This window comes from Pleurodeles waltl, chromosome 6 (assembly GCF_031143425.1).
Source record: "Pleurodeles waltl isolate 20211129_DDA chromosome 6, aPleWal1.hap1.20221129, whole genome shotgun sequence".
Taxonomy (NCBI): domain Eukaryota; kingdom Metazoa; phylum Chordata; class Amphibia; order Caudata; family Salamandridae; genus Pleurodeles; species Pleurodeles waltl.
Genome location: NC_090445.1, coordinates 1,443,674,764 through 1,443,701,252, shown reverse-complemented (window position 1 = coordinate 1,443,701,252; position 26,489 = coordinate 1,443,674,764). Strand labels below are relative to the sequence as shown.

The window sequence follows — 26,489 nt, the reverse complement described above, 5'->3', positions numbered from 1 at the left end:
TGACTTGTATTCTTTGGTTTGGATACATGACCTGTATTACATTGTGAAATGCTTGTACTCTTTGTGGACTTGGAGTGGCAATCGCTCTTGCCGTGTCGATTGTTGCCCCTAAGTATTGCTGTGTCTGACACGGCTGAAGGTGTGACTTTGTGTAGTTGATTGAGAAACCTAGTTTGTGTAGGGTTTCTATGACGTACTTTGTGTGTTGTGAACACCGTTCTAGTGTGTTGGTTTTGATTAACCAATCGTCTAGGTACGGGAACACACGTATTTGCTGCCTTCTGATATGCACAGCTACTACTGCCAGGCATTTTGTAAAAACTCTTGGCGCAGTTGTTATTCCGAATGGCAACACCTTGAATTGGTAATGTACCCCTTGGAATAAAAATCTTAGGTGCTTTCTGTGTGAAGGATGTATTGGTATATGGAAATATGCATCCTTTAGGTCTAGTGTTGTCATGTAGTCTTGTTGTTTGAGCAGTGGGATTACGTCTTGTAATGTCACCATGTGAAAGTGGTCTGATTTGATGTAGGTATTTAATGTTCTGAGATCTAATATAGGTCTCAGTGTTTTGTCCTTTTTGGGTATGAGAAAGTACAGAGAGTAAACTCCTGTTACTTTCTGTTGAATTGGTACTAATTCTATTGTTCCTTTTTGTAGCAATGCTTGGACTTCTAGTCCTAGAAGATCCATGTGTTGTTTTGACATATGGTGTATTTTCGGTGGGACGTCTGGAGGGAATCTGAGAAATTCTATGAAATAACCATGCTGGATAATTGCCAGTACCCAAGTGTCTGTTGTTATCTCCTCCCAATGTTTGTAAAAATTGCTTAGTCTCCCCCCCACAGGTGCTATGTGTTGGGGATTTGTGACTTGGAAGTCACTGCTTGTTTTGAGGAGTTTTGGGGCTTTGGAACTTCCCTCTATTCTTTTGGAATTGTCCCTCTCTACATTGTCCCCGAAAACTTCCCCGCTGATATTGGCTTTGATAAGTGGGCCTTGTTTGTGAGGTTGTGGGTTCTGTAGCTTGTCCTCGAAACCCCCCTCTAAACTGTGTTTTGCAAAATGTGCCTCTGCTCTTTGGGGACTAGAGTGCACCCATGGCTTTGGCCGTATCAGTGTCTTTTTTAAGTTTTTCGATAGCAGTGTCCACCTCCGGCCCAAACAACTGCTGTCCATTAAAAGGCATATTCAGCACGGCTTGTTGTATTTCCGGCTTGAATCCTGACGTACGCAACCATGCGTGTCTCCTTATTGTTACTGCAGTATTTACTGTCCTTGCAGCTGTGTCTGCTGCATCCATTGCTGACCGTATCTGATTATTTGAGATACTTTGTCCTTCCTCCACCACTTGTTGTGCCCTTTTCTGGAACTCTTTGGGTAAGTGTTCTATGAAATGCTGCATTTCGTCCCAATGAGCCCTATCATATCTTGCCAGAAGTGCTTGTGAGTTGGCAATGCGCCATTGGTTTGCTGCTTGTGCTGCAACTCTTTTCCCCGCAGCGTCAAATTTGCGACTCTCCTTGTCTGGAGGTGGTGGGTCTCCCGAGGTGTGAGAGTTTGCTCTCTTGCGAGCTGCCCCTACTACCACAGAGTCTGGTGTTAATTGCTGCGTGATATACACAGGGTCTGTAGGCGGTGGTTTGTACTTTTTCTCCACCCTTGGAGTTATGGCCCTGCCCTTCACAGGCTCCTGAAACACCTGTTTGGAGTGTTTTAGCATTCCAGGTAGCATAGGTAAGCTCTGGTATTGGCTATAAGTGGAGGATAGTGTATTAAACAAAAAGTCATCCTCAATCGGTTCTGCATGCAAGGTGACATTATGAAAAGCTGCTGCTCTTGAGACCACCTGCGTGTAGGATGTACTGTCCTCAGGTGGCGACGGTCTCGCTGGGTAACAGTCTGGGCTGTTATCCGATACTGGCGCATCATAAAGGTCCCATGCGTCGGGATCATCCGGACTCATTGCAGTATGAGTTGGGGATTGCATCAGTGGTGGAGTGACTACCGGTGATGTGTGCATTGATGGTGGTGGAGATGGTGGTGGAGTTGTTTGTCTTGCCACCTTTGCCTGTGGCTGCTTGTCCTTTTCTTGAAAGGCAAGTCTTCTTTTCATTTTAATTGGGGGAAGAGTGCTTATCTTCCCTGTGTCCTTTTGAATGTGGAGCCTCCTTTGAGTGTAGTCTGGCTCCATTGATTCAAGTTCTTGTCCGAACTTATGTCCTTGCATTTGGGAGGACAATCCCTGTTCCTCTGTGTAGGAACCTGGTTTCGGTTCCGAGGCTGGATGTTTCGGAATTGAAACCTTTTCGGTAGCCTTTTTCGGCTCCGACGACACTTTCTTTATTTTCAGCGTCGTGGTCTCTCGGTGCCGACCCATTTCGGTGCCACTGTCTCGGTGCCGAACTTGCTCGGAGCCGCTGTCTCGGGCTCGAGATTGCTGTGTGCCGGTATCTCGCCCGGAGTCGGATGACTTCGACACAAGCGTGCCCTTTTTCGGTGCCGTTGATCGGTCACCTATTTTTCGGGTTAAGCCATGGCCTGTTGGCGGTGGCGTCCACTGGGCTTTTGTGGTCTTTTCGTGAGTTTTATGTTTCGACGTCTTACTCACGGTTTTAGGCGTTTCTTCGGGATCGAGCTCGTCTGAGTCCGACTCCTGGATGGAGAAGGTTTCTTCTTCCGCCTCCAAATGCCTTTGTCCTGTCGGCGCTGACGCCATTTGCAGTCTTCTCGTTCTTCGGTCTCTTAATTTCTTCCTCGACCGAAACGCTCGACAGGCTTCACAAGTGTCTTCTCTGTGTTCTGGAGACAAACACAAGTTACAGACCAGGTGCTGATCTGTATACGGATACTTGTTGTGACATTTTGGGCAGAAGCGGAATGAAGAGACACGTGGCAGGGCCGACCAGGCCCCGACGGGGGATCGAAAAAAACCCCGAAGGGCCAACAGAGCTCTTCAAAAGTCAGTGTTGATCTGTTGTAACTAACCTGATACCAAACGCAAACAATACCGTCGATTTTTCCGAGATTCTAACTAACTTTCCGAACCGAAACACGGAGCGAAAAGGAACACGTCCGAACCCGATGGCGGAAAAAAACAATCTAAGATGGAGTCGACACCCATGCGCAATGGAGCCGAAAGGGGAGGAGTCCCTCGATCTCGTGACTCGAAAAGACTTCTTCGAAGAAAAACAACTTGTAACACTCCAAGCCTAACACTAGATGGCGGGATGTGCAAAGCATGTGTATCTGCAGCTACACATGCCATCGAACATATATATATATATATATATATGGCATAAGGTATTGTGGAGCGATAGCTGACATTATATTGTGTATTTCTGAAGGCACCCTGATAGCATCCTAACAGTTTTAGGAGAAGTGGTGGTACAGACACTATAACACACATGCATCAGTCGCCAAAGAATGGAGGCTTATTAACTTGCACTTTCCGTGTATATTTTTAAGATTTCACGGCACATGCATGCTTATGGTGCTCTAGATGTCTTAGACGACACTCAGTTCATAGTACATGCAAGCACCAGTACACTCTGGAGGACTTGCCAGAAGTGATATGCCAGAGACAGTAAATCAGTATGCTCAGGCTATAGCCTAGGACTGTGTTAGAAGCAAGACACAGTGGTACCCTCAAGAAGACAACATTCTGTGTTGGAATAAAAGCCCTCATTGGGGAAGTAACTTTGCCTTTTTCAGCAAATGTATAAAAGTCTTGGGATGAGATTATCTTGGTACACAACTTAAATACAAAGGTGGAAATTGATCATGTTGTTTTACATTACTGAGCCTACAAAGAGCGCTTGGTTCCTCCTGGAGTGAAAAAACCCTCTCCTATGCTATTTCTAAGAGGGCTGAGATGACAGTCAGGATCTACAGCCAACCCATATTCCACCCGGAATTACCCGTTAACAACTGTGTCAAATAGATGCATAATCAACTCCCCTTCACACTTCCACTGGCCCGTGACTCGAGAGGATCTCAAGCAATCACAAACTTCTCAAAGTCGGGAAGAGTAAAGGATGTTAACAAGATATATCCTTAGATTCTAATTGCTAGGTGGTTTAGAACATTTTGGAAAATATTTGCCTGCACATGGTGTTTGCCCAGATCTCCTGAATACATTTCCAGATAAGAGAGCTGCTGAACTGCATTTGTAACATACTCTGGCAACAGCAGAACTATCATAAATACTTGGTTTATATTGATGCTACTCTTTGTGAATAGATTTTGCAGCTGCCTTTTTAATGGACACCTAACAATACTAGACCATGTCTGTAGGAGCCTCTGTGTCTACCAAGAGCATGGCCTGGCTTACTTCAACTACCTATAGCTCTGACACAGAATGACAGCGTGGGCAAGTTCCAAACAGGCCTGCATCTTTATCTACTTTTCAAATTGCAACTCTATGATAGTGGGTGCCCCCAGTGGCAGAACGCCAGCTCAGCCCCTACAAGGGGCAACAATCAGTAATACGGTTTCCCCGAAAATCGCCCCCCCATTACCCTCACCCACCCACTCATTAACCATGGTCACTGAATAACAGTGGGAGCTGTGCACAACTTCTGCTATATCAGGAATTCAACCATATTAGCACAGGGGACAAAAGGATAAAACAAACTTCTGGCCTTGTCTGGCACCCACAAGGAGTGCAAAGGCCCCTCTAAGATACAGCAGTATTTAATCCTCCCATCTCGAGGGGTCACTGAAAGACAGCTGCAAGGGGAGAAATATGAACAGAGCTCCTGTTGCAACTTGCAATGGGTTACAGCGCATACAGCAGAGGGGGAAGGGGAACTGTGAGGTGAACAGGTACGTTCTCGTTCAACCTAGACCTCAGGGCTTGGAATGGAATCAGGTCATTAGGAGTTACTGCCCAGTGCTCAAGGTGTTATTAGAATGTTATAAGCTCACCCTTCACTTACTACTGGAAGGCTCATTAAGAATGGAAGGCCAATTAACAGCTGATAACACCGGACAGCATGTGGCCAATAAACAAATAAGTACATCTTCAGTTAATGTTACCCAGTAAAAGCAGATAGGCAGGCAAGCTTTCCACATCTGACTTTCTCTAGACTTGGACAGCCTGCATTCCAGTTGGCTGGAGAGACAGACTGCAAGTCTCAAAACATGTTATAACAGATGATAAACAATCAGCTATTAAGGTATCGCTGCATTAAGTTTCAAATACAATATCACATTTTTACGCCCATAAACCATAGCCTTCTTGAAGCTGTAAAGTACCTGATGAATCCACCTTACCCACTACACCCCCAAAGGTTTGTATCATTCTAAATCGAATGATTAAGTGCATAAAGATTTAGATAAATGTACAATGTTAAAAAGATATTCATACCAGACCGAAAAAAATAGGATAAACTGCTGCACCACCTCTGCCTGTCCTCGAGGTGTTGAACATGGACACCTTTCAACCCTATTCAAGCTGCTCACTGGGACGCATGGTCCTAATATTGGGCACTAAAAACAGAACTGTAGAGCCCCATGTAAGAGGACTTATGCTGATGAGACAGGATGATTACTTGTCAAGGAACGAGAAGTGAGTATTAATTAGTAAAATAAAACAAAGGAAGGCTATTGCAACAATGATGCTTTCAAGCTCTGCTTGAATAATTAGAAGTCAGTTACAGTTAAGACTGCTTAATTCATAAAATGGGCTTCTTCCTGGCCTATTGCAGCAGACGAGAAATGGAGAAAACGTTTTGCTTAATTATAAATACATAACCACGACCTCCCAGGTGAATAGGTCGGCTAGATGTAGGTACAGACTTCGAAAAATCTCTTTTGTGCATGTTTTATTGTGTTGTATTGTGGGGCCGTCTGCTACGATAGTGAGAGGATATCACTGGAATACCCAAAAGCCTTCTTAGTGTCGTTGATAATTTTTTTTTGGGTACTACCAACAGATAAAAGGTTTGCTTTGGAAGTAGAGGAAATGCCCATTTATTTTTGATTTTATTTTATTTGCAGAACTTCTTAAGAAACAACTGAGATAGGAAGCTACGCAAAACTAATACAAGAAACAAAAGAGCCTTGAAATGTTCAAAGTAACTGCAATACAATGAAATAAACACTTTATAAACTAAAGTCATTAGTTATGATTATGTATAAAGAGAAATCACTGACACTAAGAAAGACAACACAAAAATCGTGATTTTTTTTTTTTTTTTTTTTAACCATCATGCGCCACATTACAGGAAGTGAAATCTCTGGCTTGCGGGTAACATACTAGATCCTCACAGCCGGGCATTAACTTCATGCACTACATCACTTTGAAATGATCCAGTATCCTCCAGGTCATATCCATACCTCAGAATCGAGTTTGTTAACCCAACTGAGCAGAACTTAATTGGACAGGAGTTTGACACATCCATCTTCAGACTTGGGAGCTTCATTGTCACAGTGCCTGCTACTGGTGCGGTTCACGTGGGTAACACTGTCGGTGAAGCCTATTTATAAAAATATTTATTTTTCTACAGAAAGTTCAACTTTCTTGTTGAAATATATCTATGTTGCTTGCCACAGCCTTTCAGCCACGGCTTATTCTCCGACCTGGCCCTTCAGACCTATTCGCAGGATAAGCAGGCTTACTTCCCGGTGCTAATACTCATTAACAAATTAAACCATAATAAAACAAGACAGCTTTTCATTTTGTTCTTATTTCATATTATTGAAAGATTCAGAAAAATGTCTATAGTAACACATGCCTCGGAATACATTATCAGAAACTGCTAGCCTTAATCACTTTGAACAATAAAGGAGTTTATTACCAAAGAACCACAAAATTGCCTCGTTTGAAATACAAATGAAACTGGAAATTGTACAGATAGAAGGCCTGGTATTATCGTTCTTTGTGAAATAACTAATACACATTAAAAAAATTGAATAATTTCAGCAATTGTCAAACAGATCACTGTTCTTGAAAGTACTCACTGGACAGGAAACTACAGTCGCCTGTGACCTTTCAAGTTACAGGAAACATAAGATTATTTGAAGGTGCATATTGATTGTGATGAAAGGTACATATCTGATATGAACATGTTACGAGCATTTCTACAGAGCACATCTGTCATCAGTGTGGTCTTGTAGCACTGAGGGCTGTCTTGGATGTGTTGCCACATAGCACCGTGAAGAAACAAAATACAATGACCAAAATGAAAAGAAACTGACATCATTATAACTGTTGGAGCAGAAAATCAATTTTCCTCTGTCACAAGTCGAATATAAAACAGGCGATGCGTTTAAGTACAAGATTACTCAATTTTAAAACAAACGAGAGGCAGTATGCTGTTCCGCTTAATTTCTGTTACTGTGCAATTGCAGCAAATATGAAAACTAGAAAAATCTAAATAGCATGTACGAAATTTTCTGTAAAGGGAGAAATAAAAATAGGCTGTACGCACGGCAGCCTCCGTGCTTCTTCATTCTTGAATGCTGCAACAATTTAGGGCAGGGGATTTTAACATTTTGACTACAGTGCACCCCCACTGAATCACTCCTTCAATGTTAAGACCACCACTGGGTCATTATTAGAAGTCAGGGACCCACAGCCTAAGCCAATGGTTTCCAACCTTTTGACTTCTGTGGACCCCCACTTTATCATTACTGCAACCCGGGGACCCCCACTGAATCATTATTGGAATCTGGGGACCCCCCACTGAGTCATTACTGAAAGATGGGGACCTAATTTGTTGATATTATTTAATTTTCTGAGCAGTCGCGGACCCCCTGAGGAGGCTTTGCAGACCCCCAGGGGTCCCCGGACCTCAGGTTGGAAACCACTGGCCTAAGCAATTTCAATGATTTGCACATGAAAACAATATATAAAACATACAAAAACAATTATATACTAAACAAATGCTCAAATCTTGAAATATTTTGTTTCATTCACCATTAAATTAAAAAAAAAAAAAAAAAAATGTTTCATTTTGCTTCTTTAATTGTATATACTTTATTAATTGTAATATTATTTAATTTTGCAAAACTGTCACAGACTCCCTGAGTAGGCTTGGAGGACCCCTCAGGGGCTGTCGGACTACAGGTTAAGAACCACTGATTTAGGGTATTACTTTCCTGACTCAATGTACTTAAAATGTGCTTGTTCTGTTAAGTTTTTGCGTAGAAAGTCGTTATTAGGTGTACTTTTCAGATTTCCGTGTAGTCAAGAGAAAACTGCAATCCCCAAAATGCTGTGTTTCTCCACCTATATTGGCCCTTTAAGGGACCGCCGTCCTCATTTATTGAGAAGGATAGAGAAATTAAGTGCACCCGGGAGTTAAAGCAGGGTTCCCCCTTCCCGGGTGTTGGGTGCGCTAGAAAAGTGTGCCTAATTACCAAAGAGAATTGAATAGCTGGGGCCCAAAGTAATTATCAGACACCTGAAAGAGACAGCAGCATATGGCTTGTTACACCCTGGTGGAATAAACTTGTGGAGCAAATCGGTATATGACAAACCAAATGAAGGTAACACATGGAATAATTAGAATGTTTTCTCCACTTATGGGGAAGCAAAGGCCAGTGCAATGTCCTATATACAAGCCTTTTTTCTATCAATACTGATATTGTTCCATTCGCAGCATCACCCATTATTTCCAAGAACTCAGGCACAAAGGTGATCACCACTAGGGCACCTGCAAAGAATTATAGCATCGCCGAGATATCTGGATAATCCAACCTGCTTTGAACAATTTCAGAAACTCCGCAGTGTCTAGGGATGATTATGAGAGGCAAGTAAAACAGCCTTGTGCCCGGCATATCAAAGGAGAAATAGCCAAGACGAGTGAGTGGGACTGAGATCTTGAAGATAGTAAGTCCGTAAGAAAAACAAAAGGTGGATGAATGTGTGGGTCCAGGCATTTGATTAATGGCCTGAATTGTGGAAGACGATCAAGAAGCAAAGAGTCAAGGTGTTGTTCTAGCAGAGCCCAATTCTTAATAGGACCATAAACAGTCCGAGTGTGAAAGTAGAGGATGTGTTATGACTCACCAAGAATTGTCTTTGCGTGAAATGAAGTCCGAATCTTAGAAAACAGGAAAGAACTTGGAAAGGCTATGAGAAAAAATCTGAATGTCTCTTTTGCACCTCGCCCATGCCAATATGGGGCAAATCCTCCAGAGTTCTAGAATAATTCCAAAATGTCAATGAACACCAGACTTGAGACCAATCCGGAGTAAATAGTCAGTTTTCCTCTGTCCATGCACAGCTCCAGGCGTGAACTGTTTCTGTGGCCTCCCTGAAGCAAGGCTTTTTTTTTTTTTTTACAGCAGCAACTCAACAAGTAAGCTATTCTACAGGTATGTGTACTCCTGTTTTATTGGACTGGTACCAAAGCAGTACAGGAGTGCATGGATCCTTCTTCAATATAGTGCACAGATGCCAGCCCTTTCTTGGCTGGGTGAAGGAAATCCACAAAACACACAAAAATGATGAGATGAGTGCTTGCAATTGGTCTAACCACTATGAATTGCTTGGTGTAATCTTGAGCTTTTAGAACAGGCGCGGAGCACATTGCATCCTTCAGAGTGTCACAAGTCTTATGACAGCTCAAAGTCCAGTTCACTTTCTTGGGCATCTTTCTGGAGGTCAGTTCTGTGAGAGGTGCCACAATAGTGCCATATCCTTTCACAAACCTCCTACAGTACCCGGTCAAGCAAAGGAATGCCCTGACATTGGTATGGGTGGTTGGAGCTACCCAGTCCAGAATGGTCTAGATCCTGGGTTTCAGTGGTTGGACTTGGCCTCCACCTACAAGGTGACCAAAGTATACAATCTGACGCTGTCCTATTTGGGACTTGCTTGCCTTGATAGTGAGGCCTGCACTTTTCAGAGACTCTAGGACCTTGCCAAGGTGGATTAGGTGATCTGGCCAGGTAGAACTAAAGACAGCAATATCATCAATGTATGCTGCACTAAAGTCTTCTAACCCAGCCAGGACTTCATTCACCAACCTTTGGAAGGTGGCAGGGGAATTCTTTAGTCCAAAAGGCATAACAGTAAACTGATAATGCCCATCAAGAATGGAGAATGCTGACTTCTCTTTCGCTCCAGGGGTCAGACCTATCTGCCAGTATCCTGATGTGATATCAAAAGTACTGAGATATTTTGCTGATTCTAACCTGACAATTAGTTCATCAGCCATAGGAATTGGGTGTACATCTGTTTTGGTCACAGCACTGAGGCCTCTATAGTCCACACAAAACCTAATTTCTCTCTTTCAACCCTCGGAATGAGGTTTGGGGGACTAAGACAATTGGGCTGTCCCAAGGGCTCTCAGAGTGCTCAAAGGATCCCAATCCCAGCATCTTGCTTACTTCAGCTTTGATGTTCTCTTTGACAAGATCAGATTGTCTGTAGATTTTATTTCTGCCAGGTAAGCTGCCTCCAGGGTCAACATCATGTGTATGCCAGGTAGTCTGACCAGGGGTCAAAGAGAAGAGCTCAGCATACGGATGAAATACTTGCTTGCAGTCAGTCTGCTGTTGGTCAGTGACGGTGCCTTAAAGGACCACTCATTCAACTGAGCCATCTTTAGGGTTGCTGGAGAGGAGACCAGAGAGAAGTTCTCTCTCAGCTTTCTATCCGTAATCAGTGCTCATATGCATGGTCATCTCAGTTCTGTCATGATAGGGTTTAAGGCGATTTTCATGGATAATCCTTTTGGGGTTCCTGCAAGAGCCAAAGTCCACCAGATAGGTGACTTCCCCTTTTCTTTTTGGAATAGGGTAGGGTCCACTCCATTTATCCTGGAGGGCCCTAGGAGTCATAGGCTTCAAAATCCACAATTTCCGCCCTGGCTGGAACTCCACCAGTGCATCCTTCTGGTCATACTAGAGCTTCTGGAGTTCTTGGCTGGTCTCAAGGTTTTTAGATGTTTTTTATATGTACTCAGCCTTTCGAGAGCAAAGTCCAAGCACCGTCCACAATATCCTGTTTAGGTTCTCTGAGAGATCTCTCCCATCCCTCCTTCATAAGACAAAGTGGTCCCCTCACAGGATGCCCAAACAGAAGTCCAAATGGCAAAAAGCCTACTCCCTTCTGTGACAATTCCCTTTAAGCAAAAAGCAGGCATGCAAGTAAGACATCTCATCTAATTTCTGAGGTTTTCAGAATCTACCAATCTTACCTTTCAATGTCTTGTTGAATCTTTCAACAAGGCCATTGGTTAGTGGGGGATGGGATAGTCACACCACATTCAGCCCACATGTGTTTCAGGAACCCAGGCATGAAGTTTGTACCTCTGTCTGACACCACCTCCTTTGGAAAGCCCACTATGGTAAAGATACCAATGAGGGCCCTAGCTACTCAAGGGGCAGCAGTAGACCTCAGGAGAATTGCGTCAGGAAACCTGGCACTGGAAGTAGAATTAAGGGGGGCTTTGGGTGGCCACCTGTCTTGCCACTGGCTTGACAGGTGCCACAGGAGTTGCAATAACCTCTTCACCTTCTGGGACATGCCTGGCCAGTAGAACTGGTTCACTAACCTACTCCAAGTTTTAAAGTTTTAGCCTGGCCAAGATGCTCAGATAGGGAGATGGAACAGGCCAATATAAGGAGAAACTCTACTATCTAAACTGCTGAGGCACTACCACTCTCCAAGTGGCCCCAATAGGTCCTGTGGGAGACACCAACATCTTTCTTCTCCTGATCAGCAGCTTGCTGTCTGGGATCTTCAAGAGTGGGACAGATCATCTGCCCCTGGCACAGATCTTCCTTAGATGGTCCACTTGGGCCCAAGAGTTCTGCCATGTAAGGCCCAAGTTCCTGAGGCTCAGTTCCCTCTGGGTCTTACAAGTCTTTTCCATGAGGAGAGGAGACATGGTCTGGTATCTGTTTAGAAGCTGGTTTCTCAGTCTTCTATCCTGTTCTCTTGGTAGGTTGGGTCATTATTCCAGGCTCCAACACTACTTTTTCACCCTAGGGTTGGCACTGCGCTCGTGTTTTTACACGCACCCATTCAGGTATACCCAGCATAGCTGCATGAGTCTTTCTTTCGACCTCAGCTCATGCAGAGGACACCAGATCACTGCCTAGCAGACATTGTACAGGGACTGCAGGAGATACCACCACCTTCTTTTGGCAAGTTACGCCCTCCCCATTCTTAGGATCGCCATGGGATGTACCTTAGCCTGATCATCAGCACTGAGGACTGTATATGTCTCACCAATTAAGAACTGGTCTGAGTTGCTCAGCCACTATGGTAACACTGGCATCAGTATCTCTCAGGGTTTTAACTCAAACCCCATTGATTTGTGGCTGTTGTCTATATCTCTCCAGATGACTTGGCTAGGCAGCCAGGGTAGCTACATACACCCCACCCTCTGAAACTAGAGTTGCCTCAGTGGGTTCACTGGCACGGTCAAGACCCACCTGGAACCTCATTTGGAGACTTACCACTCCATTTACTGCAGGTGCACATTCTTTTTGTGGGAACAGGTAGCATCTCCAGTTCAGTGTCTAAGAGCCTTGCAGTCATGACACCAAGCCTTTTTGAAATCCCAGTTTTTACCTTGATACCCACTCTTGGATTGGGAAGAGTCTCGAAGCCCACCCTTCTGAGCAGAGTTTTAGGGGTCTTTAGAAGACTCTTTGTTTTTATCTTTGTTTAGTCACCATCTTTCTTTTGGGATGGCCTTTCGGCCTCTTCCTTATGGTCACCTTCCCCAGCCCTAGTTTTGGTCACCCTTGTTTTGGCCCAGTGGTCCACCTTCTTCCCCAACCCTTCAGGAGAAAGTGGACCGAAGTCTACCAGGTACTGTTGTAACTTCTCATAAAAACAAATACATAACAGATGCTCTTTCATAATTAAATTATAAAGCTCTTCGTAATCATGCAAAAAGTTACCTCTTAGCCAGCCATGTAGTGTTTTCACTGTAAAGTGTACAATATCTACCCAGGTCTGACTGTGTTTTTGATTCTCCCTGAACCTGATCCTGTACTCCTCAGTGGCAAGCTCCAAGCCATCAATCAGGGTATCCTTCATGAGGTCACAGGACTCAGCATTGTCTATCCCTACATTTACCAGAGACAGTTCCCAAAGGAGAGAGCCCCCAAACATCTGGTTGAACTTACTGGCTCTACAGGCTCTCTCAAATGCTGTGAACCATTTTGTGATATCATCATTTTCTGAGTATTTTGGGACAATCCTTTTGGGGATTTTAGGGTCACAAGTTTATTTCCTAGTTATGGGTATGCTGCCACCAGGGGTGGGTCCTAGGCCCAACTCAGCTCGTTCTTTTTCTATAGCTAAGAGTTTAGCGTCCAAGGATATCCTCTTGGCTAGCTTCTGAAGATCTGCATCTTTGGTATCTAAATCTTTCGAGACACTACTAGAAGTGTTCTCAGTGGAGGTATTGTCTGAGGGGTTAGAGCTGGAGTCATCTTCGACTTCCTCTACCTCTGCCTTTTCTTCCTCTTCACCACTATGGAAGGGATTTCTACTTGGCAAGGCCTTATCATTCTCTGGGTGCAACTGCAACAGATGGGCTTTTGAGGGTTTAGGCCATGTGGCAAATTTCCATGCTTCATAGAGATACTTAAGCTGGGGGTACCTTAAGGTGCTGATGGGGTTCCATGTTGAATTCCTGGGAAGGCCCTTGCTCAGACAAGGTGTTTAAAGTGGCTGTGAATTTTTTAAAGGACTTAAAAAATAGGTAAGTACTTTCCTAAAAGTCCTAACTTACTTTACTTTTTTAAATTCTAAACAGTTTTGCAAAGGGACTTAACCAAGGCCCTGCAGCTATTTTAAAACAAGTGAGAAAAAAAAAAAAAAAAAAAAAAAAAAAAAAACAGAAATCAGAAAAAATACCTAACTAGAGGCACATTTTGGATTCCTCAGTGGAACCACTTATCAACCAAGTGGTATAGTAGAAGTCAAGTCTTGTATCCCAAACGATGCACTACCAATGTAGGAAGCTGGCCCTTTATGTGGTCAAGGTGCCAAAATGGCTCTGGAAAGGTGGCTTCCTCTCCTGTGAGGGGTGCCAAATTCACACTTCAAAGACGGCAGCTCTTTGAGGCTTTCCGCCTTATGAAGGCTAATCAATCAACAGGTCATCCTGTGGAAGGGGGTGTTACACCCTCTTCCAAGACAAGCTCTTGCTCTGGACTTCCTGAGAGCAGCAGGCTCTCACCCTAGGGGGCCAGAACAGTGTCTCAGGAGGCAGGCTGCAGAAACCAGTCAGTGAGCACACCAGAGGCTGGTAGGGTTTCAGAGGGCACCTCGAAGGTGCCCTCTGGGTGCATGTATTGATAAATCCAACACTGGCAACAGTGTGGGTTCACCAATACAAGATGTTTGACACCAAACAACCCTATCTTCATTGAAGCCACCGTGTAGCTGGGGAACTTGTATTAACCAGTGTCCAGCACATGCATTTTAAATGGCTTACCTGGCCACTTACTATGTCTGAGAATTGACTTAGCAGGGGCATATCATATCATGGTCAGATATGCCCTCACATGTAATATAATTCACCCTGCCTTAGGGCTGTAAGGCCTGCTAAAGGGCTGATGTTCATATATGGCATGCAGTGTTGGGGGACATGGCACACAGGCTGTGTGGCATTTTGTGTGTTGACTTTAGTTTTCACCAAACACACAGCCTGCAACGGCGGGCTGTCATGGGCTTGGTGAGGGGTCCCTTAGAGTGGCACAATTCGTGTTGCAGCCCTTAGGGACCTTCTTTAGTACCCCAGGCCCTAGGTACCATTTACTAAGGACTTACAGAGGGTGATAAAGGTTTTGGCAATTGGGGAAACAACTGTGCAGTTTTGGGAAAGAGCTCTGGCACTAGGGACAGGTTTGCAGGAACCCAGTGCACTTTCAGTCGAAACCACATCATGTACCCGGCAAAAAGTGTGGGGGTAACCATGTCAAAAATAGGCACTTTCTACAGACAATGACTTTGTACTCTAAGACCACTAGAAGAAGCAAGCAGAAAAGCCAACTAGTGTAAAAAAAACAACTAAAAAAAACACAGCATTGATTATGAATTTTACACTATTGGTGGCAGCTGTGAAGATCTCTCTTCACACTGGTGTTAGAAGAGGGGCTGACAATGTAGAATATTTAAAAAACAGCTAGCAACATCCTCCTATTTTCCTGAAAGTCTTCAATTTCACAGCCCAACAGTGATCACAAATGCCCACATCAGGTTGGACAGATAAACAAGAACAAGAGACCAAATGGCCACATTCTTAACACAATTTCCTCCTACCCTTTGAGCACAGCATCAAAAGAAACTGCAATGAAAATTGTGAAAAAAACACAAAAACTATGACCTCAAGTAAGAAAAGAATCCTTCACTCTAGACCCCTAACTCAGAACAGCAGCACCTCAAGCAACAATTAGAAAACGCACCATATAAGGACAAAGTGTTCAGGGATCCTGTCCTGTCAAGCTAGAATAAACACCAAAGCACTGTTCCTCGATCAGGGAATTCAGGAGACTGGAGGCGAGGAGCCTTAAAAGAAGTACTCTGATATTTTCTATGCCATTGAATAGAAAGTGTTAGTTAACATGCACATACTACTTATTTAACAAAGGTTTTGACAATAACTGGCATTTTAGTTGAGAAATCCTAATATTATTATTTTATTTGTATCTTTCTTTAGTGTGCCCCTGGTCCAGATGGGCATCAGAATACTTTACTTCTCCTTAATATGACAGAACATAATTTTGTTATGAGCTTTATCTTCTGAAATACTGATATTTCTATGGCTATGTTAGCAGAAGTACATTAAACATGTACCACATTTTGCTACAATGTAATTTTTCTGTCTTCTAACTTAATGATTGTTTAACCTATTGATTTGCGTACTGTATATTAATTGCTCATATACATTTGTGTTTATTTATGAACAGTGATCTTTCATGCCTTTCCACCCTGAAAAAAGATTGATTATTTTTGTGCATGTCACTCAGACGGCTAGCTCATGTATACATTAATCTTCGTAGCTTGCAGACAAACTATTATTGTCTCATAATGGAAGATTAATGTGTGTCTGCGTAGAACAAACCAATAGCTGAATTTCTTTGTCCTGCATGTAATGTTTCTGTTTATTCACATTTATCTGCAGCTGTGCCAAAGAGAAATAAATAGCTCTCAAGTCCCTGATTTAACAATAAGTGTTTGTTTCTTTTTATCTCCTTTCTCCACCTTTACCCTTAGCCAAACTACAACATGACCCAATACTTAGCACTGCCAATGGAACTGCAGATTGCACCATACTTTCTAACCAAGCCCCTATGCTACATCTGGTGAGAAACACCCATTTACAAAACATGCAATACAACAAATATTTGAAATAGTCCAAACACTGAACTCTATTACTCTGAATACTTTATTCACCCTATTGTAATGTAATTTGAAGTTGATGAGCTCCAACTCTGGGCTGCTGAAATCTTTGAGCAGGAATTTCCAACCACCTAATTTGTTTCACAAAATTATACTTTTGTTTCTATAAAATATATATCAACATCCTGAATTTTTGACCTGAAGGAGAAATTATGTCTTTTAATACAATCTCCAGGATAGCTCTCACAACATTCCAGATATCTTGCAGATTTTTCCAGCTTTTGATCACACAATTTTATGGATGACAGACACATTTGCCTTTTGATGTATCAAACTGTGCCAGAAATACCAAACATAAGGTTGTTATGAATTGTGGGTAATGGAATTTGGCTTGATTTAGTTATAAAACCCCATGTTCCAATTTTTCACTGGTGTGAAAAAGTGAAGAGATTTCGCTCTTTCCTTCACATCCAAAACACCTATACAAAGTAATGTAATTTTTGCCCAAATATCAAGTTCCACTATTTTCTCAGAGACCTGGTGACATGCTGATGCATATCACAATTTCTCCTCCCAGTAAACTTTCATAACTGGGGCGTTCACTGAAATGAAAACAAAAGTATTTTTTGTAATTACTTCAATGTTTTTATTTATTAGTGGTCCAACAGATAATGCAAAAATATTATCTGAAAAATTTGATACTTTGTACTTAAAATGGAAAGAAATGGTGGGGAAGAATTGGACAGACTAAACATTACTGAGAAAACTTTAGGTACAGATTTTTCTTTTCTCATATTAAACCAGATAAAAAAGATTTTTTATAACTCAGTTGAGATTCAGAAATAAGATAAGGTAAAACATGTTCATGTGAGAAATACTGCATGTAGTGAAACAAAAACCTGATTGTCTAGGCATAATATTCTGGTTATAGCAAATGTGATATCTGTGCTTTTCCACCCCAATTAAAAAGATAATCAACAATTTCATCCCACTTTAATGAAGAATTTCAAAGAATGGATGAGAATGGATGGTGTCATTCTAAACTGACTGATCTGTTAATTTGAAAACCAATATTAATGCATACAAATGTCAAAGACTCTCTGTCTCCAATGTCTCCCTTGTCCAATTCAAGGAGGACTAAGTTCCTTAAGGTTCAATTATTTCACCTATTCTCTTCAATGTACATATGGAGGCTCTTGGCTATTTTCTCTAACACACTAATATCTCCAGATACTATTTTTGTTATTAAACTGCACTTCCAGGATGACATTGTCTTCCTTACCAAGATTCTCGAGAAAATGTAGTCTTGGATTACACATTATCAACTCAAGTTAAACTTTCTGGAAATGTAATTCCTGCTGATTTCATCCCCAACCATTTCTGGATTTACACATTTAATATGCTAGAAGGTTACCCCTAGGAATCTGAACCTCCAAGCTTGCATCAAGTTCTCAGATTTCCATAAGAAAGATAAACATTTCCTTCCCAAACAATATTTTAAACAAGTGGAACAATCCCTAGCCTTATGAAGCTTAGACTATGGCAACGTGCTACTGGAATCCCAGATTACACTTTGCCCCTCTTAAACCAGCTTTGCATGCAGCATCCAGGCTGGTCAAAGGCTGGAGAAAATACTAGCACATTTCTACAATCTTGCTCTCACTGAAGTGAGATCAGGAGTGTATTCAGTTGAGGCCAATAGTGTATTAATTCAAACTGACCTGCATTACCAAAAATCCCTCCACTAAGGAACAACATACCTAGCTTATAAAGTTGACAACTTAAAGCTCTAACATTCTTAGGCTTGAATAACTGGTCTTCAAGCATATTCCAAAGGTTACTGGAACTAACCTGACCTATGAATCCTTCAAAAGAGAGCTCATTTGTTTGCTCCTACCACCTCTCATTAAGTATACCCTAAAATGAAAATGTCACTTACCCAGTGTACATCTGTTCGTGGCATCAGTCGCTGAGATTCACATGGTATGCATGAGCTCGCCATCTGGTGTTGGGTCGGAGTGTTACAAGTTGTTTTTCTTCGAAGAAGTGTTTTCGAGTCACGGGACCGAGTGACTCCACCTTCTGTGCTCATTGCGCATGGGCGTCGACTCCATCTTCGATTGTTTTCCCCGCAGAGGGTGAGGTAGGAGTTGTACTATAGTAATAGTGCCCGCGCAATGAAAAATGTAAGTATGTACCTATTAAAGGATTAAGTAATATATATACAAATGTACAAAATTGAAGGTAACTTCTGAACTGCTACAGGCTTCCGGGGAGGTGGGTGGGTCCATGTGAATCTCAGCGACTGATGCCACGAACAGATGTACACTGGGTAAGTGACATTTTCAGTTCGATGGCATCTGTCGCTGTAGATACACATGGTATGCATAGACTAGTAAGCAGTTAGTTCCCCATAAGCGGTGGTTTAGCCTGTAGGAGTAGAAGTTGTCTGAAATAGAGTTCTTAATACAGCTTGACCTACTGTAGCTTGTTGTGCGGATAGCACATCTATACAGTAGTGTTTGGTGAATGTGTGAGGCGTAGACCAAGTGGCTGCCTTACAAATTTCTTGCATTGGGATGTTTCCTAAAAAGGCCATTGAAGCACCTTTTTTCCTTGTTGAATGTGCCCTGGGAGTAATGGGCAGTTGTCTTTTTGCTTTAAGGTAGCAGATTTGGATGCATTTAACTATCCATCTGGCTATACCTTGTTTTGATATTGGGTTACCTGCATGAGGTTTTTGGAATGCAATAAATAGCTGTTTAGTTTTTCTGATGTTTTTCGTTCTGTCAATGTAGTACATTAATGCTCTTTTGACATCTAATGTATGTAGTGCTCTTTCAGCCACAGAATCTGGCTGTGGGAAGAATACTGGTAGTTCTACCGTTTGATTTAGATGGAATGGAGAAATAACTTTTGGTAAAAATTTTGGATTAGGTCGTAGGACGACCTTATTTTTATGTATTTGTATAAAAGGTTCTTGTGTTGTGAACGCTTGAATTTCACTTACTCTTCTTAGAGATGTAATGGCGATGAGAAAGGCAACTTTCCAGGTGAGGAATTGTATTCCGCAAGAGTGCATGGGTTCGAAAGGTGGGCCCATGAGTCTTGTTAGAACCACGTTTAGGTTCCATGAAGGAACAGGTGGTGTTCTTGGTGGTATAATTCTTTTAAGCCCTTCTATGAATGCTTTGATAACTGGTATCCTATACAAGGAAGTTGAATATGTAGTTTGCAGGTATGCAGATATTGCTGCAAGGTGTATTTTAATAGAAGAGAAGGCTAGCTTTGCTTTTTGTAAATGGAGCAAGTAATTTACTATATGTTTTGGAGTTGCCTCTAGTGGTTGTATCTGATTATGATGGCAGTACCAAACAAATCTTTTCCACTTACTTGCGTAGCAGTGTCTAGTGGATGGCCTTCTGGCCTGCTTTATGACTTCCATACACTCTTGGCTAAGTTGTAAGTGTCCGAATTCTAGGATTTCAGGAGCCAGATTGCTAGATTCAGCGATGCTGGGTCCGGGTGTCTGATCTGTTGGTTGTGTTGCGTTAACAGATCTGGTTTGTTGGGCAGTTTGATGTGTGGTACTACAGACAGATCTAGCAGTGTTGTGTACCAGGGTTGTCTTGCCCACGTTGGTGCTATTAAAATGAGTTTGAGTTTGTTTTGACTCAATTTGTTTACTAGGTAAGGAAGGAGAGGGAGAGGAGGAAAAGCGTAAGCAAATATTCCTGACCAGTTCATCCATAGGGCATTGCCTTGGGATTGCTTGTGTGGGTATCTGGACGCGAAGTTTTGGCATTTTGCGTTCTCTTTTGTTGCAAATAAGTCTATTTGTGGTGTTCCCCAGAGTGTGAAGTAGGTGTTCAGAATTTGTGGGTGGATTTCCCATTCGTGGACTTGCTGGTGATCTCGAGAGAGATTGTCTGCCAGCTGATTCTGGATCCCCGGAATAAACTGTGCTATTAGACCAATTTGATGGTGGATTGCCCACTTCCATATTTTTTGAGCTAACAAGCTTAACTGCGTTGAATGTGTTCCTCCTTGTTTGTTTAGATAATACATCGTTGTCATGTTGTCTGTTTTGACAAGGATGTATTTGTGGGTTATGATTGGTTGGAAAGCTTTCAGTGCTTGAAAAACTGCTAATAATTCTAGATGATTTATATGCAGTTTTGTTTGATGTATGTTCCATTGTCCTCTTATGTTGTGTTGATTGAGATGTGCTCCCCACCCTGTCATGGAAGCATCTGTTGTTATTACGTACTGTGGCACTGGGTCTTGGAAAGGCCGCCCTCTGTTTAAATTTATACTGTTCCACCATAGAAGCGATAGGTAAGTTTGGCGGTCTAGCAACACCAGATCTAGAAGGTGACCCTGTGCTTGAGACCACTGTGAGGCTAGGCACTGTTGTAAGGGCCTCATGTGCAGTCTTGCGTTTGGGACAATGGCTATGCATGAGGACATCATGCCTAGGAGCTGTAGTATTGTTCTTGCTTGTATTGTTTGGTTTGGAGACATGTGTTGAATGACCCTGTTGAAATTGTGGATCCTTTGTGGAGTTGGCGTTGCTACTCCTTTTGTCGTGTCTATTATGGCTCCTAGATATTGCTGTACTTTGCTTGGCAGAATGTTTGATTTTGCAAAGTTGACGGTGAACCCTAGATTGTAGAGGGTTTGTATGACTTGATTTGTGTGGTTTGAGCATTGTGTGAGCGAACTGGTTTTGATTAGCCAGTCGTCTAGATACGGGAACACATGTATTTGCTGCCTTCTGATGTGTGCAGCGACTACTGCTAGGCATTTTGTGAATACTCTTGGAGCGGTTGTTAAACCAAAAGGCAATACTTTGAATTGGTAATGTATTCCTTTGAATACAAACCTTAGATATTTCCTGTGTGATTGATGTATTGGTATATGGAAATATGCGTCCTTGAGGTCTAGGGTTGTCATGTAGTCGTGTTTTCTGAGCAATGGTAACACTTCTTGTAGTGTGACCATGTGAAAGTGATCTGATTTGATGAATGTGTTTACTACCCTGAGGTCTAGAATTGGTCTCAGTGTTTCGTCCTTTTTTGGTATCAAGAAGTACAGTGAATAAACTCCTGTGTTTATTTGTGTGCTTGGTACTAATTCTATTGCATTTTTTTGCAGTAGTGCTTGAACTTCTATCTCTAGAAGCTGTGAATGGTATTTTGATAAATTTTGTGATTTTGGTGGTATGTCTGGAGGGAATTGCATGAATTCTATGCAATAACCATGTTGGATAATTGCTAGGACCCATGTGTCTGTAGTTATTTTGTCCCATGCTTCGTAATATTGATGTATCCTCCCCCCCACTGGTGTTGTGTGGGAGGGGTGAGTGACGTGTGAGTCACTGCTTGTTGGTAGTGGTTTTGGGGCTTTGAAATCTTCCTCTATTTCTAGGAAATTGCCCCCCTCTATACTGGCCCCGAAAACCTCCCCTGTACTGTCCCTGGTAGGTGGGCGGTGCGGACTGTGAGGTGCTAGCTTGTGTGGCCTGACCCCGAAACCCTCCTCTAAAAGGTGTTTTGCGGAAGGTGTTATAAGATCCTCTGCTCTGCGGGGAGTAGAGTGCGCCCATGGCCTTGGCAGTGTCAGTGTCCTTCTTGAGCTTTTCTATGGCTGTGTCGACCTCCGGACCGAACAGAAGTTTCTCGTTTATTGGCATGTTAAGCACTGCCTGCTGAATTTCTGGCTTGAATCCAGACGTTCTGAGCCATGCGTGCCTACGGATGGTAACCGACGTATTAATGGTTCTTGCGGCCGTGTCTGCTGCATCCATGGAGGAGCGTATTTGATTGTTGGAAATGTTTTGACCCTCCTCAACAACCTGTTTTGCTCTTTTTTGCAGATCTTTTGGGAGATGTTCAATGAGATGCTGCATCTCATCCCAGTGGGCTCTGTCGTATCGCGCTAGCAGCGCTTGTGAATTTGCGATGCGCCACTGGTTTGCTGCTTGGACAGCAACCCTCTTCCCGGCTGCATCGAACTTCCTACTTTCTTTATCTGGGGGAGGTGCATCCCCAGAAGTGTGTGAGTTTGCCCGTTTTCTGGCAGCCCCTACCACCACAGAGTCTGGTGGCAGCTGAGAGGTGATGAATACAGGGTCCGTAGGAGGCGCCTTATACTTTTTGTCCACCCTAGGCGTCACTGCCCTACTTTTAACTGGCTCCTTGAAAATGTCCTTTGCATGGCGTAGCATGCCTGGGAGCATCGGCAGGCTTTGGTAGGAGCTGTGGGTTGAGGAGAGGGTGTTAAATAAAAAATCATCCTCTACTTGTTCCGAGTGTAGTTCCACATTATGGAATAATGCTGCTCTAGCCACCACTTGTGAGTAGGCTGTGCTGTCTTCCGGTGGTGATGGCCTAGTTGGGTATGTGTCTGGGCTGTTATCAGACACTGGTGCGTCATACAAGTCCCACGCATCCTGATCTTGGTGATCGTGGCTCATGGCGGTGTGAGCTGGCGAATGTGACGGGGTGTAAGTTGGCGAAGCCGGAGTTACAGGTGGAGGCGAGGGAGGAGGTGTTACCTTTTGTGCTGTTTGTTGCTGAGGAGTAAACTGAAGCGTTCTCTTTCGTTTGACAGGTGGAAGGGTACTGATCTTCCCAGTCCCCTGCTGAATAAAGATACGCTTTTGCGTGTGATCCACGTCAGTGGATTGCAGTTCTTGTTCAAATCTATGTTTCTTCATTTGAGAAGACATAGAATGCTCTTCAGTGTAGGAGCCAGAAACAGGGTCTGATGTCGCTTTTTTCGGCTCCGAAAACCCAGTCAATTGTTTTTTCGGCTCCGAGGTAACCTTCCTCTTTTTCTGTGCCGAAAATTCCTGGCCTCTATGGTCTTCGGCGCCACTGTCTCGGCGTCGATCCGTGTCGACACCGAACTCTCGGTGTCGATGCTTCTGTTTAGCACTCTCTCGGTCCCGAGGAGGCTGCGTGCCGGTGTCTCGACCGAAGTCGGACGATCTCGACACTGAATGGGCCTTTTTCGGTGCCGATTGTTGGTCACCGAGAATTTGGGTGGAGCCATGGCCGGTTGGCAGTGGCGTCCCCTGGGCCTTCTTTCCTTTTTTAAGGTTTGATCTCGACGTCTTACTCACAGTTCTTGTAGAGTGTAGCTCGTCGGAGTCTGAGTCCTGGATGGAAAAGGATTCCTCCTGTTCCTCTTCTGTCTCGAACTGTGGACGCTCTTTTGGCGTGGACGCCATCTGGAGTCTTCTCGCTCGACGGTCGCGCAGAGTTTTTCGGGACCGGAACGCCCGACAGGCCTCACAGGATTCTTCGCTGTGCTCGGGTGACAGGCACAGATTACAGACCGAGTGTAGGTCCGTATAAGGATATTTGTTGTGGCATTCGGGGCAGAATCGAAACGGGGTCCGATCCATCGGCGTTGTCCTCCACGCGGTCGGGCCGACTAGGCCCCGACGGGGTGCCGAAATCTACCCCGAAGGGCACCGAGGCGCTTCGATGTTGAACGCGTCGTCGTATGTGTCTATCTCTAACCGGATCGCAACGATACCGTCGAAAATCTTCCGTCTTCAGCTATCTTTCCGTTCCGAAACTCGGAGCGACAGGAACACGTCCGAACCCGATGGCGGAAAGAAAACAATCGAAGATGGAGTCGACGCCCATGCGCAATGAGCACAGAAGGTGGAGTCACTCGGTCCCGTGACTCGAAAACACTTCTTCGAAGAAAAACAACTTGTAACACTCCGACCCAACACCAGATGGCGAGCTCATGCATACCATGTGTATCTACAGCGACAGATGCCATCGAACTGTCTATTATTCTCCTTAGCATCTGTATCATGAGAAGGACTGCGATATTTGGCTACTCTTTTAAGACTTCTTTTCCTCTTTGTCTCAACCCCACACCCATCACCCTATTTTATTTCTCCACTGCACACAATAGACCACAGCTTCCTTTTTCACTTTCTAATAATGTCAGGGACTTTCTTTCAGTGTTCACCTCTGTATTAATCTTCACTGCACATCCACTAAGGTGGTAACTTATCTGGTCAATAGGCGCTTAGTCTGGATTTTGAAGGTTTCGGAAAGCACTCATCTATAGCAGACAATTAAGCCACTAACCACCATGTTTCAGACAGATGATTCCAATCTACTCTCTTGCATCCACACTAAACGCTCATTGTTCTTAATCAACTTTACATGCTTTCCACTCCACATACATAGTGTTTCACTGTCAAATTCAACCTGCAGCTAGGACCTCCCATCGTGTTGGGGCATCTAACATCACCTTACTAATGGTAACAACTTGGTGCTTCCAAGTCTAGGGCTGTTACTCCATGTTCTGAGAAGGAGCCCACTAAATGTCAATCACCAGAAAATACAGGAATAAAAACATTGTTCATTACGTAATCTTTCTGAATGTTTGTCTGTATCTTTAACTTGTACAAGTTATGTTCCCCAACCAAACTGCAGAGCGGTGCTACAATTGGCAGACACTTTGTTACCCATCTAAAAGGCAATATGACCATCAGGTGAGTAATGTTCCCATAGCCAAACTCCCAATCAACTATACAGTCAGGATTATGTTAGTTAACCGAACTGTAAGCTGTATGTCAGGCAGCAGAGACAGTGCTACCTATGTGTGATGCAGTTGGGTCCTCCAACACATTGACAATCAGTAACCCATTAAGGCTGCAGCCTGTGCATATAGCTAGTTTAAGTTCTACTTCTCTTAAAGGCAAAAGTCTCAATCTCTCGTACTAGAGACAGCATTGTTTTTTTCTTTAAAACATTTCAGGTCAAAACGTTAACTTTGGGTATGGAAGCATGTGTATCTACGAGCACTCACCTTCTTGTCTGCATATGAGCCGGTCTCATGAAGTACTGCAACTCGAAACGGGGGCCACCAGGAATGGAACTCCTTTACCCACTGATGCATAACAGTGGTAGGACAGACTATGATAGTGGGACCCAGTCCTTCAAACCTAAAAAGAAGAAGAGAACAATTAAATCACCTTAGGCAGATGATAAATTAGAAAAATACATATACAGGAAGGCAAAGTGCTTCACTGGAAGCTGGTCAGGGGTGTGAACGGAGGAAATAGAAAAGGAGAAGGAAGAGAATTAATTAAGATTTATTTAATGCCTTTTGATGGCATTCTAGGTTTGGGTGGGGCCTAAGGTGGGCAAATTTTGGCTGAGAGATAGGTGGCAGTGTGCTAGGGAATATATGCCATTCTGACTAAAGGAAGGAACAATACTACCACAGGTTCTTAGCCCAGTCATTTTCTGTGCATTGATAAGAGAAATAAAGGCTTATCAAAAGGTGTAGATTCCAGCTTGCAAACAAAGTACTCCGTTCTAAGTTCAAATTAAACTCTATGATTTGTTGAAACTGTACCCTAGAAAAACCCACTTGGCTGACTGGATTTTTCTGTTTATATTCTGACTGAACAGGTCAATTGCTTTTAATAACATTCCTATACAACTGAGTCTGGTGCCAGTTGATTGAGGGACCAATTTCCACCACTGGCAAGTACAATCAGCACACTTCTGAGAAATGGGAAACTGCATGTACTGACAAAAGCTCTGGGGCTTGAGATGACCTAAAGGAGGACACACAATAGGAAAATGAAATTAAGTGAGGCGTGAGGCATGAGGAACTCAGATGAAAGGAAGGGACATCACACATGGCAGCATAATCATCACTGGGGATGCAGGGACAATTCTATACCACTAAAAGAAACCAAAAACTCCAACAAACCAAATAAACAAATGAAATCTGAGGAAAACTAAAAGATGTAACAAGGCAGGAACTTCCCCATATTCAGGTCTTTTTCCCTGCCTGCTTTGTTCTAACCTAGACTACTGGGTACAGATTTCAGTTGCACACCCGGTCCTTTCCTAACCTGGACTCCCCCATTTAAAGTGTCTCTCAAAATTTAGCTTAGGTCTATCTTAAGCTTCCGTTGTTTTGCCCCTCACCCACAGCCCTCTGGAACTTCAATGTCTGTCTCTTATCATGGCCTCCTGATATCTGTTGCTCTACAATTCTGGGTTCCATTCTGGGTAATCCAACCCTAGGACTCTTGCCATGCTTCACAGAAACCTATCAGTCTACACCCCAAAAGAAACACCAACTCATCCGTTCTACTATCCTGTA

The 26,489-nt window shown here is 43.3% G+C and overlaps 1 protein-coding gene across 3 annotated transcripts in view; it reads right to left on the bottom strand.

Moving 5' to 3' along the window:
• ERCC6 (ERCC excision repair 6, chromatin remodeling factor) overlaps positions 1-26,489 on the bottom strand; it is a 208,535-nt gene that overhangs the window by 126,200 nt on the left and 55,846 nt on the right. For all 3 annotated transcript variants that reach the window (XM_069240869.1, XM_069240870.1, XM_069240871.1), the window contains exon 8: positions 25,176-25,311. In XM_069240869.1, coding sequence (XP_069096970.1) covers positions 25,176-25,311 — 136 coding nt within the window. The remainder of the gene's footprint in view (positions 1-25,175; positions 25,312-26,489) is intronic.